General features: G+C 46.4%; 2 protein-coding genes and 1 long non-coding RNA gene across 3 annotated transcripts in view; 2 read left to right on the top strand and 1 right to left on the bottom strand.

The window, feature by feature from the left end:
• Positions 1–2,951, top strand: part of LOC111236949 (zinc finger MIZ domain-containing protein 2-like) — a 14,681-nt gene extending 11,730 nt beyond the window's left edge. Inside the window, 10 exon segments of the mRNA XM_022765871.1 lie at positions 88–166; positions 268–399; positions 492–597; positions 900–1,057; positions 1,222–1,289; positions 1,515–1,583; positions 1,649–1,953; positions 2,044–2,216; positions 2,483–2,680; positions 2,800–2,951. Coding sequence (XP_022621592.1) covers positions 88–166; positions 268–399; positions 492–597; positions 900–1,057; positions 1,222–1,289; positions 1,515–1,583; positions 1,649–1,953; positions 2,044–2,216; positions 2,483–2,680; positions 2,800–2,907 — 1,396 coding nt within the window. The 3' untranslated portion in view covers positions 2,908–2,951.
• Positions 2,952–5,547: 2,596 nt separating this feature from the next.
• LOC111236951 lies at positions 5,548–7,581 on the bottom strand. The gene is made up of 3 exons (XR_002665742.1): positions 7,496–7,581; positions 5,955–6,246; positions 5,548–5,870 (listed from the first exon to the last, which is right to left on the bottom strand). It is a non-coding gene; the product is annotated as an uncharacterized LOC111236951 (long non-coding RNA).
• LOC111236950 (peptidyl-prolyl cis-trans isomerase-like) lies at positions 7,502–11,590 on the top strand. The gene is made up of 4 exons (XM_022765872.1): positions 7,502–7,650; positions 9,984–10,103; positions 10,842–11,014; positions 11,155–11,590. Exons 1-4 carry the CDS (start codon positions 7,582–7,584, stop codon positions 11,285–11,287), a joined length of 495 nt encoding a protein of 164 aa, XP_022621593.1. The 5' UTR covers positions 7,502–7,581; the 3' UTR covers positions 11,288–11,590.
• The last annotated feature ends 1,035 nt before the right edge of the window (positions 11,591–12,625 follow it).

A 12,625-nucleotide genomic window follows, 5' to 3' on the forward strand; every position in this document is an offset into this window, starting at 1 on the left:
TGTGTGTGTGTGTGTGTGTGTGTGTGTGTGTGTGTGTGTGTGTGTGTGTGTGTGTGTGTGTGTGTGTGTGTGTGTGTGTTGTATCAGACCGGACCTGGAGCTCCAGTTTAAGTGTTACCACCACGAGGACCGACAGATGAACACCAACTGGCCCGCCTCCGTCCAGGTGCGACCTTTGACCTCCGTCTTCCTGTTATTTTTTTTCACCTGCTTTTTCCATCACCACTGAGGTGTCTGTTTTTCTTCACCTGCCCGTCTCATCCTCAGGTGAGTGTGAACGCGACTCCTCTCACCATCGAGCGAGGCGACAACAAAACTTCCCATAAGCCTTTGTACCTGAAGCAGGTGTGTCAGCCTGGCAGGAACACCATCCAGATCACCGTCACCGCCTGCTGCTGCGTAAGAAACCACAACACACCGAACTACAGTCACTGTGTCCTCCGCACCGTCACATGGTTTTAATGTGAAGCTCCTCCCCCTCCTCTCTGCAGTCTCACCTGTTCGTCCTGCAGCTGGTTCATCGTCCGTCGGTTCGCTCGGTGCTGCAGGGTCTGATGAAGAAGAGGCTGCTTCCTGCAGAGCACTGTGTCACCAAGAGTAAGTGAACGCATCATTGAGGCTCATCATAGCTCTGCTCTTGTTTATAAAGGAAACGAAGCGTCATTCGGGTTCATTATAACTTATGCTCTTATTTTGTAGTACTAAAGGAAACGAAGCGTCATTCGGGTTCATTATAACTTATGCTCTTATTTTGTAGTACTAAAGGAAACGAAGCGTCATTCGGGTTCATTATAACTTATGCTCTTATTTTGTAGTACTAAAGGAAACGAAGCGTCATTCGGGTTCATTATAACTCTCTCTTCCTCCTCCTATCCCTCCCCCTTCCTCATCACTCTCAGTCAAAAGGAACTTCAGCAGCGGTTCGATTCCCGGGACCCCCGGCTTAAACGGAGAGGACGGCGTGGAGCAGACAGCCATCAGAGTCTCGTTAAAATGTCCGATCACTTTCCGCCGCATCCAGCTGCCCGCCAGAGGTCACGACTGCAGACACATACAGGTCAGAGCACCGGCCAGTCACAGCGCTCCACGCTCATTTTCATCAGTGCATCAAACAGTGCTGGTCTCCATGGTGACGTCAGCTCAGACAGCAACAGTTGTAGTTTGTGTGTAGTTGTTAACAACAGTGTGTGTGTGTGTCCGTGTCCGTGTCCGTGTCTGCAGTGTTTCGACCTGGAGTCGTATCTGCAGCTCAACTGTGAGAGAGGAACCTGGAGATGCCCCGTGTGCAAGTACGTAACGCACACGCACACGCACACACACACACGTACACACACACACACACACACACACACTTACACTTACTTTTTAAACACGTTTCATATCTCCTTTGTAACCTGTGTGTGTGTGTGTGTGTGTGTGTGTGTGTGCGCGTGTGTGCGTGTGTGTGTGTGTGCGTGTGCGTGTGCGTGTGCGTGTGTGTGTGCGTGCGTGTGCGTGCGTGTGTGTGTGTGCAGTAAAACCGCTCTGTTAGAAGGTCTGGAGGTGGATCAGTACATGCTGGGAATCCTCATCTATGTTCAAAAGTAAGAAACTTTATTTACACTCGACATTTGAAAAACCTCCGACTAAAAGAATGTTTGTGTTACAGTTGACATGTCTGCCCCCCCCCCCCCCCCCCCCTCACCATCGACCCGGTGTGCAGCTGGAAGCCGGTCCCTGTGAAGCCGGACCTCCATGTGAAGGAGGAGTCAGACGGTCCGGTGCTAAAGCGCTGCAGGACGCTCAGCCCCAGTCACATGGTCCTGCCTAGCGTCATGGAGATGATCGCCTCGCTCGGCCCCGCCCCCTCCTCCTCCACCTCCGTGGCCTCCTCCTCCTCCCCGATGCCCTACCCCTCCCTACCCACGGGGGGCAGCAATAACAGCAGCAACACACCTGACTACCCCGGACCAGGTAGAAGGGGGAGGAGCTGTGATGATGTCATCTAGATCTGATCAATAAGTGTTCCGATCAGACGTATTGATCCATCTCTGTCTCCCTCAGCTCCGTCCTATCCCGGTCAGTCCAGCAGCTTCTCAGACTTCAGCGGTCCTGGGACTCCGGGGGTTGGGGGGGACTTCTCCTCCCCCGGCCCCCCCCCTCTCTCCTACCAGTCCGAGCTCTCCAGCGCCCTCCTCACCCCCGACAAACCCCCCCCACACCCACTGGCAGGACAGGTACAGTGACTCATCTTCATCCTCATCGTCAAACGTTTTTCTTTAGTGAAAAACAAATGGAGTCAAAAACCAGTTCAGATTCTGTGTCTCCTCTCCCCTTTCCTTTCCTTGTCTCCTCTCCTTCACCTCCTCCCCCCTCTCTTTTCCCTCCTTCATTCCTTCCTCCCCTCCTTTCCTTTTCTCTCCTCTTTCCTCCCTTTCTTAACCCCCCCTCTTCCTTCTTCGAACCTCTCTCTCACCTCCTCTCCTCTCCTCCCCCCTCTTAGATATCAGTCTCAGGCCGTATGGACTCCACTTCCCATGGTGCTCCTCTCTCCCAGCAGCAGTCGCAGGGTCTCCACGGCAACTCCCAACTGGGGGGCGGCAACCAGATGATGCAGCGTAGCAACCAGAATCCCCGTCTCCAAGGCGACGGCTCCTTCGGGCTCGGGGGGTCTGCAGAGGTTCCAGAACCTTCTCTGGACGTAAGTAGAAACACAACACACACTCTACTGAGCTTTACTGGATTCATCATGATTATTGATAATGATGATGATAATAAAGGAAACCTAATCTGACCTGGCAGCCATGTTTGTTTCCTCAGCTGCTTCCTGAGCTGACCAACCCGGACGAGCTGCTGTCCTACCTCGGCCCTCCGGACCTCCCGAGCAACAACAACGACGACCTGCTGTCCCTGTTTGAGAACAACTGAACACACACACACACAGACACACAGACACACACACACACACACACACACACACACACACACGCCTGGAGAATTTAAACATTTTAAAAAACCAACTCTCTCTCTCCTCCCTCGTGGCGTGGGTCCCGCTCGGCCGTCGTCTGCTCAGGACGGAGCGGACGACACGAAGGAAACGAAACAAAAACCAACTTTTAAATATGAAACCTCTTTGATGTGTGACGATGAACTTAATGGTAACTTTATTTTATTGTTTTTTTATTCTCTGAAACTGTATTTTGATGCTTCATCCTTCATTCCCCGTCGGAGTCGACAGCAGCAGATCACGTTCTCCATCACTGCTGAACATCATCCACCATCTCTACTCTGACTCACCTCCTCCACACAGCCGGTAGCTTCTGTTCGTTTCTATGGAAACAGAGACCATGAGACGTTCAGCGGTGACGAGGAGTGAACGTGACGTGTCGTTGACGGGCAGCAAGGTCCTTTTTTAAAACCAGATTGTTTCTGGTGCAGACCAGTTTTAAATGTGACGATATAAATAGTTGAAGATGAGCTTTAAAGGAGCAGTCCACGTCTCTTCCTGTTTTTGTTTGTTTTTCACCTGAGATACGTGGAGACCCTGAAGGCAGCGTGAACACAGAACGACGACGGGCAGGTGAACAGACTCACCTTTTACACTCAGCCACAGCAGGTGACTTCAGTCAGGTTCAAGGTTTTACTGTGAATTAAAAGAAAAATTATAATAAACTCTGGATGACGACATTGTTTTTATAGAAATCCTGGGATTTCTCACCAGAAATGATTTTTACTTTTAAACATAGAATCACAGAAAACTTCTAAGGTCCTGGTTTTATTTTTGCATATATATATTAGATTATGTGAAAGTATCTTTGTGCAACAATGAATCATTTAATCCTCTTTCTGTCCTTCATTATATTTAAGTTGAATCATGTTTGACGGTTTCGGTGGTTGGATCGCTGTTGTTTGAAATGTTCAGGTGATCTCCGTCACTGTGATTTCCCCTCACAGCTCAACTGTAGCTGCCAGTTAAGCTTGAAAACGACGACATGTTAAAGGGACAGTTGTGGTTGTTTGACGTGCGGTGGTACTGTATCACGCCGCAGCCGCAGGTCAGCTGAGGGAATCGGGAAGCGCCGTGATACAGTGCACTCTGATGGTGCGCTCGTGCGTAGCAACACGTTCAGCGGTTGACAAATGTAGTGCCAAAGGAAAGAGCTGTTTTCATGGGAAGATAAAGAGCTGAAGAAATTCTACATGAAGCTTCATTTAAACGGATGTTGGATTGTGTCAGTTTTTACTGGCTCACACGACCCCACGTCAACAAACCTGAACTGTCCCTTTAATGTCGGCGTTGACACTGACTCGTGTGGCGTTCATGAAGTCTGGAACTGAGTCTCTGTTTCAGGACAGACCTTTTTCCCTGCTGGGGGTTTTTCCCAGGGGGCAGTGGGAGCAGATTTTGGTGAGAATTCCCAGCATTTTTTTTTTATTATTTTTTATTGTTTTTATTTTGTTACTGTGATTTCCTGTCAGCTGATGGATCTTTTTCCGAACCCTTTGTGGAAAACAAGCACTAACCTTTCATCTTTAAGTTTCTGCTGCACACAAAAGTTTCTTATCCACACCACAGACTTGGACCAAAGTGGAGAAACGATCTGGTGTCTGGTGTTTACCTGAAGCTTTGTGTTACTGAACACCTGACTAACACACCTGTACCTGTCACCTGTCTGCTCCTGTGGCTCAGTGTAAATCACAGAATTCAGCACCTGAAGTGAAAGTGTAAACGGGGCGAAAGCGACTCGACTCACTAGAACTGTTCTAACGACGTCACTGATCTCAGCTCTGGAGCGTCGTCGGTCTCTTCCTGCGGTTGAGCCTCTGGAGAGGAGTTTAAGCTCCGCCCACCATGAACACAGTGAGGGGCGATACTCGCAGGAGAAGAAGAAGAAGTGACCTCACAGGAAACAGCTGTCTGGTCACTGCCTCAAACTGTCGGCCTGAGATCACAGCCGCAGCTTGTACATGTGATAATAAACCAGAGTTCATCTTCATCCTCACCCTCCTCCTCCTCCTCATGCTCATCATTACTCTGTATGTTGTAAAGTGACTAGAGTCCAGACAGTTGTGGTGTCTCCATGTCCCAGTGAGTCCAGTGGCTTCTGGAAAAAATAACTGTACATGATCACTCTGTATGATTCAGTAATGATGCTAATAACAATAATAATAATAATAACCTTTGTAATTTAATAAACACACACTGGAAAGACAGACAGAGGAGAGTCTGTGGTGCTTTAATAAACACGTGAACTAACAGAGTCAGATGAGACAAGTTAGAAACAAACAACAGATCAAACTTTATATTTTTATCTTTTGTGTGATTTTTATAAACCAAACAATTTATTAATTCAATCAGGTTCAAATAGCAGTAAATCAGCAGTAAAACTAGAATACTGTCTGCATGATGCTCATCTATTACAAAATGAAGCATAAATAATTAACATGAAATTGTGTGTGATTAAAAGTTATTAATCATCAATAGATACTAAAGATTTAAAAATGGATTTACAAAAACAGCATAAAACTCATTAAATATACATTTATAAATATATTTATTCATTCACAAATAAATAATAGAATTTGAAAAACTATTTGAAAAGACATTTTAAAAACGAGAATATGTTCCTGAATTCAACTTTCATTCCCTTTTTCCAGCTGCTTCTCCTGTTAGTCTGTCTCTGACACTCTGGAGCGTCGGTGCTGGTAAAACCAGATATGACTGGTTAGCTCTCCAACCAATCAGAGAGCTTGTAACATCCCATGGCCAATTGGCATTGTTTCACACTCCAATTCAACAGCACCGAAAACTACAACCTTTGGAGCTGGATACCTGTCCAGGTGTACGCTCCCTCTCAACCAAAGACAGCTGGGATCATCTCCAGGACCTGCTGGTGTAATCATGAATGGTTTTATTTATTTGTTTAGTCAGAAACTGATGTTGTGTTGTTTAAACTGCTGTGTGACTTATTTACCTTCAGTCATCACGTCTTCTTAATCTTTACCCCCAGTCCAGTCTTACCTCCGTCTTGACGAGCAGAGATCAGCTGACATCCTGACAAACCGACTTAGTTCTTCTTCAGGAGGTCGGGAGGTGAGGGGGGGTTGAATTGCTCTTCATGATGCCAGCGTGCACCACCTCCTCTCTGTGAGCATCAACCGTAGGGCATCAAAGGTCATTAAAGGTCACCGGTCGATACCACACCCCCACCATCGCCCACCAGCTCTCCGTCGGGATCTGCTCTCTAAACGTCTCCGTGTGGAAACCTGAGAGGAACAACGAAACTCCAAGCATCAAACACTTCATTTCCTGCATCCTGGTGATTATCAATTTGTGTTTTTTTCTGCATGAATTCATGATGGAAATGTTTTTATTTATGTAAATTCAGGCACCAGGTGATTCAGGATTCATTTTATGTTTGTAAAAAAAAAGTCACTTTTTTATTCAGAGTTGATCCACTGTGGACATGTCTGCTCTAAAAACACCTTTGAAGATGTTTCCATGACCATGGAAATCCTGACTACGTCATGGCCCCGCCCACCAATTACCTGCACCTGCAAGATAATCTGATAATCCTTTTGTAAAATTAATTTCTGGATTTTAAGGGAAGTCATCCACTACCATTTTCTGCTTCTCTGGGTCGATTAATTAATGATATCATTAGGATGACTGTTATATACAGCTGGAAGGTGATGACAGAATGTATATTTATTTCAATTCTATAATGATATTAAATAGTGAAATTTAATATCAATAAATGCATGCACTTTGTTACATGGTAAGCTAATGAAATAAAAAGAAAGTAGAAACAGTGGTTCTGATTTTCATTCAAACGTCTCCAGAACCATTTTTTTCCCACCAAAAACGTTCCCGAATAATGGCAGAGGAACGTTCCGTGAAACATGAGTTGTTTATACAACCGTCATAATTCTCAATAACAACAAAACAATAGAAAAGTTTACGTTTTATCATTTTTAAAGACAAACTCCTTAAACTTTGAACACTCGGCCATGTGACTTTTTGTGTCTGTTAAACAAACTTCACTTTTCTTTCTTTCTGCGGAGAACGGGACGGACCGCGCCCTGACCGCGTGACCGCGCACACGCTTTTTTTCACCCTGTCAGCTGGAACGCGCTCTGACTGCGGGACTACACGTTCGCCCACCGCGTGCGGCTGCGCGTACTGGACGCCTGAGCTGTCAATTATCTGTGGCGCGCGCTGTTCTGAGACTCGTGAGTTCATCGTTTTGCGACCCGGACACCGAGACGGGGCGGTGCTGTGCGTGGCAAACCCTGGAAACACCCAACCTCCGCCGCAGCGGTCCACTCTGATGTTAGAATGAAACATACCATGAGATGCGTCTGTCCGTTTACAGACCTGTAGAAAGGGAGCGTCAGCTGTCCTGGCTGCTGATTCGCTAAAACCAACGGCAATCAAATACTCAGGCTTTACCGATTGGCTCACTGTGGTTTTGTACCGCCCATTGGGAGTCTTATATAAAATTAATCCACATACCTCCATCTTTTTCGGTTCCTTGCGGCCCACAGTGTTCCTTCGCCGGAGAACTCTTCAGTCTACCCTGTATAGTTCCGCCTGCTGAAATGTCCAACCCCAGAGTCTTCTTCGATGTCACCGCCAGCGGCGCATCCATCGGCCGGGTTGTGATGGAGGTAAACCGGTCTCTTTGGTGTAAAGTGTAGCTAGTTGTGCTGGCTGTCAGAGCGGCCGGTGAATGTTAATCTCCACCCGTGTCCAGTGAGACTGCGCCGGGTCTTTGCTATAACCGCCTCTGCTTGGTGTTTGTACGGGCATGAAGTCAGTTCGGGCGGCGGGACGTCAAACCCCGGTGTCAGCCGGTCGTTGTGGTCTGCATGTAGCGTCACGAGAGAAAACGTTAGCCGAGCTGTCACGAACGACTTGCAGGACGTGTGCACGTGTTTGTGGCGTCCAGCCAGCGCGGCTCGTCGCTGGCTAACGCGACCGGACATCGGACATTTACGGTGTTAATGTTAGTGGTGGTGATGGGGCTTTATTCGGTCGTAGCTACGGGGGATTTTCTGTGTTAAGTCAGTAATTCATATAAATTCTTATCGGTGCTTTATTAATGATATCCGTGTGATCCTGACTGGCCGGTTTTACTGCCGTCGGGGCGGGTTTAGCTGCAAATTTGTAAATAATGAGCAAACACGGTGAGAGCCAAAACTGCACCAGCTTTCGTCACGCTGAGGCCTATACAAGGCCCGCGGCCCCGGTTTGAGTCGTTTAGAGGGTCGCTGTCCGGGCACCGTTAGCTAACTGCTGAGCTAACGTCACTGCTGTCCTTTGTTGCAGCGTTTCGCGGCCTACGCAGAAGCCCGGGAAACCTCATCTGCCTTAGGTTAAAAACGGCTTCAGCCCACCGCGGCAACTCGCTCCTTTATTTTACCGCGTTTCTAAAGCGTAACGGTTTAAGGGTGTTGTCCTCAACTCGGTCCGAGTAACAATACAAAATGAGCCGCCTGCCGCGGTGTTTAGCGTGTTAGCCGCTGGAGCTAACTGCGCCGGTTCATGTGTTCGAGAACGGTGGATGGGAGGGGGAGGGGGAGGCAGTTCTGGAAAGTTCCATGGTGCTGGCGCGGTCGGGGGATGGGGGCTGTCTGTACGGTTAAAAAGAATGCGGATGTAGGGAAGATGGTGGAATCACCCGGGATACCTGTAGTCCTTTGTGCTCACTGTGATTAAACATGTTACATAAGCGACAGCGGCTACTATAACCGCTCCGTTGTTACATCCGCCCGGTTTAACGGCACCAAACGCTAACCATGCCCAGCAGCCATTTTGTTCAGCTAGTAGTAGCTGTGCCTCATTATGGGCGTTCCCGATTCTTGGCACGAGTCTTCAGCCCTCACGGTTAACTTCTTGCCGCGTGTGATATTCGCGGTAATGACATCTCTTGGCAGCTTTTGATTTGTGGTCTGAGATTTAATTGTTTATTTATTTTTCCCTTTAGTGCAACGAGATTTTCAGTAGAGACAAAGATGTAACGCACAGACAATAACACAAAGCAGCTAGACCTAGCACGGGTTATGATTTGAATTGGTGCTAGTGTTACTGGGATAACTGCGTTTCTGCGCATGTATGGAAGTAACACATGAGTACAGTAGTGAGGGAAAGTTTGATGCACAGAGGTTCTCGTGCAGCTGGCAGTGCCACCAGGGAGGCGGCATGCTGCATGCTGAGGCATGGTTTCTGTTACTGCTGAGCAGGTGGACAGCTGCACAGGGCTGTTGTGAGTTCAGCTGTCCAGCCAGTCTGCTGCTGCAGCACCCACCACCACCACCTCCCCCAGCATCCCCCTCCCTCTGAACATACTTGCACAGTAGCGTCACTGCTGTGCAGGGCATGCAGATATTCCAGTGTGGTGCAATGCTGCAGTCCTGTTTCACCATGACATAACACAATTACCACACACTAATCACATGATAAACTGATCCCTGTTCGATGGGTTGGAGCTGCTGCCCTCAGGCGCTCTTGAAGTTGATTTGACTTTTAATGATGCACTTTAATTTATTGACTTGGATGTCAAGCACAGCCTGAAGCATTACATTTTTGACACTTGTACAAAGCTAATTTGAGTGCCGCTCTGCAGGGATATTATTTTAAAATGGCACATATCCAAAGTGGTAGGATGATGTGTTCAGGCTGTAATTTGGTTTTCATTTTTGCAGAGGCTTCATTTACCTCCTTACAGTTGGACTTTGAGCAGCTTTCTTCTTCTATATAGAGGAGTTATACAACTGGCTGCTGCACAGAACAAAGTGCACAGTCTGATAAACCTCCTCTGGTTTTGGCTCGGGGCCTGGATGGCGACCAGCCAAATGTTCATTCATTTACTGGTCACTGAATGCACAACTTTTAGCCTTTCCCTTTCTTTATCAGTCTTGGAAATGAACAACCGACTTCACACCTTGTTTGCTCAGAACAGTTGACTGACTTTGGGTGTGTTAATTTTTTGTCTCTGCAGCTCCACAGCGATGTGGTGCCCAAGACTGCTGAGAACTTCCGCGCCCTCTGCACCGGTGAGAAGGGCTTCGGCTACAAGGGCTGCACCTTCCACCGCATCATCCCTGGTTTCATGTGCCAGGTGAGAATAAAAACTGACACTGGAGCTTTGAACATCACAAATGAGACCAGACTGAAATGTGGTTTTTAATTTTTTTTTGATGAAGGTTGTGATGATCATAAGGCAGGGCTGGTTATTAGTTCACATTGTAATTTGATTTTTGTTTTTTGGGGCATTTAAAATTCCATTGAAGCCTGAGCAAGATTCAGTTAGAGATGTTTCCTGCTGCTTCTTTCAGACCAGAGCTTGAGCTAAATGATGATTTTCTTGATTTTAAACTATAAAATGTAAGACAATGAAGTTGTTAGAATCTCCTATAGCCAACTGTGATGTCTTCTAATGACTTTGTCTGATCATATTCAGTTTAGTGACAGAACAGAAATGCAGCAAATCCACAACTGCTCTGATCATCAATCATTTTCAAGCTACCAAACATTTAGACTTGTTGCATTTCTTTGTGATGGTGAACTGCTGATTGATACAACCAGCACTTTCAATGAACCTTGTTGGGGGGGGGGTTGTAGCATGTGTTTGTCACTGTTCTTTGAAATTTTATAATCAAAACTAAATAAAATGATCATTACTTGATGGAAATATTAGTTCCAGTCCAAATTTAATGTTTCAGAAGTGTGAATGGTTTTGTTTTATGTAAGAAGTGGAACAGTTGCTTTAAAGCACATCATCCAGTCCAAACACACATTTGATTAACCCGACCCGGGTCAGTGCGTGTGATGTTAATGTGTGTTGTTCAACACGCAGGGTGGGGACTTCACCAACCACAATGGAACCGGTGGAAAGTCCATCTATGGCAACAAGTTTGCTGACGAGAACTTCACCCTGAAGCACACCGGCCCTGGCATCCTGTCCATGGCCAACGCCGGACCAAACACCAATGGATCCCAGTTCTTTATCTGCACAGAGAAAACAGCATGGTACACACACACACACACACACACACACACACACACACACACACACACACACTAGCCTGAGCCTCAGTGTTTGGTAAGCGTCTTAGCTTTAACTTGTCGCGCAGAGCAACAGTCACAATGCTTCTGGTGTGTGTCTTCAGGCTGGATGGGAAGCACGTGGTGTTCGGGATCGTGGTCGAGGGGATGGACGTAGTAAAGAAGATGGAGAGCTACGGCAACTCGTCCGGCAAAACCAAGGTCAAGGTCGCCATCGCCGACTGTGGGCAGCTCTGAGCTCCAGCACTTAACCCTTTCTGCTTGCCCTGTAGCCACACCCCTTCAGGCTCCGCCCCACCCCCCATCCACCACCATTCAACATTCCTATTGATGGATATTCAACTGCTCCTCCCCTCTCTCCACCCACCCTTTTTTTTTTTATTCTGTTCTTGTTGAAATCATGTTGCTGCATTTGTGACTTTGCCTTTTGAAAGTTTCTTTTGCATTAACGTTTTTTTCCACAAAGTCCCAACGGTTTTTTTGTTAAGTCAAAAAAATGAATAAGAAAATAAAATGGAAAAGATGCCTTGACAAATGAAATGTGTTTTTGTCTGAAAAATGTTCAAACCTATTAAAAAAAAAAAAAAAAAAAAAAAAAAAAAAAAAGTTAGTTTTCTTGTACAGGTTGTTTGGGAGGATTCTCAGTCATGCCAATGTGATTCAGCAAAGGTCTTCAACACTTCCTGCCTGCGGGGCCAGTCATGTCAGTTATAGAATCTTCTCGTTTTAGCAAAAAATCCAGTTCTGTTCTGAACCTCAGACCTCTTTTTTAAAGATGACGTGGATCTGAAATGTAGATGTACTTCTCTAACCTGGTCGTCTCTGGAGCTACATGAACTGAGCCGGTGTCAGAGAGGAGAGAGACGGTCGGTCACAAACACTAAGATAATTAAATGAATAGATAAAAGCAGAAGGAGGGGGAACATACTTCCTTACTTTGACCAGTATGATTGTCAAACAGACGAAGCAACTTCCTGTGTGGGATTGAGGTCTGAGCTTTAACTTCATGAACCTCCAGAAACCCTGAGGTGACGAGTTCCATCTCACAGGAGGTGAAATGTGAACCAACAGGATTTCTTTAACAGTGACGGGAACAAAACCTGGTTCATTGTAGTATTTAAGAGTGAAGAGTGACACCTGCTGGAGAACCCTCAGTACTGCACCTGTGTGGACAGACTGGATGAAGGGTGAGTCAGAACTGTCTGCTTTCATTTTGTTGTTTTTAATCCATTCACTAAACGACTTGTGCTTGGAAACATAAGAACTGTGTGGTAGTGTTTCTACCTCACTGAAAACTCACAGCTAAAGCTTCAGGAACTACAGACTGTTCCATGTTATTGATATAAAATATGAGCAAATAAATTATGATTTGTCCCGCCTTTACCAGCTGCAACATTAGTGACGCATCAATAATAATCAATAATTATAATCCAGGAATATACTCTGTCTAAATTGGGCCGTTCTGTATTTAAGTATATTTTGAAGCTTCTTTGAACGGAGCGTTTCTACACTGTGGTATTACTGCAGTTACTGAAGTAACAGACCAGACTGAAGACTTCCTGCTGACAGCAGCAC

This window comes from Seriola dumerili, unplaced genomic scaffold, assembly GCF_002260705.1.
Source record: "Seriola dumerili isolate Sdu_G_001 unplaced genomic scaffold, Sdu_1.0 BDQW01000783.1, whole genome shotgun sequence".
Classification (NCBI taxonomy): domain Eukaryota; kingdom Metazoa; phylum Chordata; class Actinopteri; order Carangiformes; family Carangidae; genus Seriola; species Seriola dumerili.

Excerpts from the sequence above, each read along its gene's own strand:
- LOC111236950 (XM_022765872.1), top strand. The coding sequence starts at position 7,582 with ATGTCCAACCCCAGAGTCTTCTTCGATGTCACCGCCAGCGGCGCATCC. Across the intron at positions 10,104-10,841 it reads TCCCTGGTTTCATGTGCCAG|GGTGGGGACTTCACCAACCA; the intron begins GTGAGAATAAAA and ends TTCAACACGCAG. Across the intron at positions 11,015-11,154 it reads TGCACAGAGAAAACAGCATG|GCTGGATGGGAAGCACGTGG; the intron begins GTACACACACAC and ends GTGTGTCTTCAG.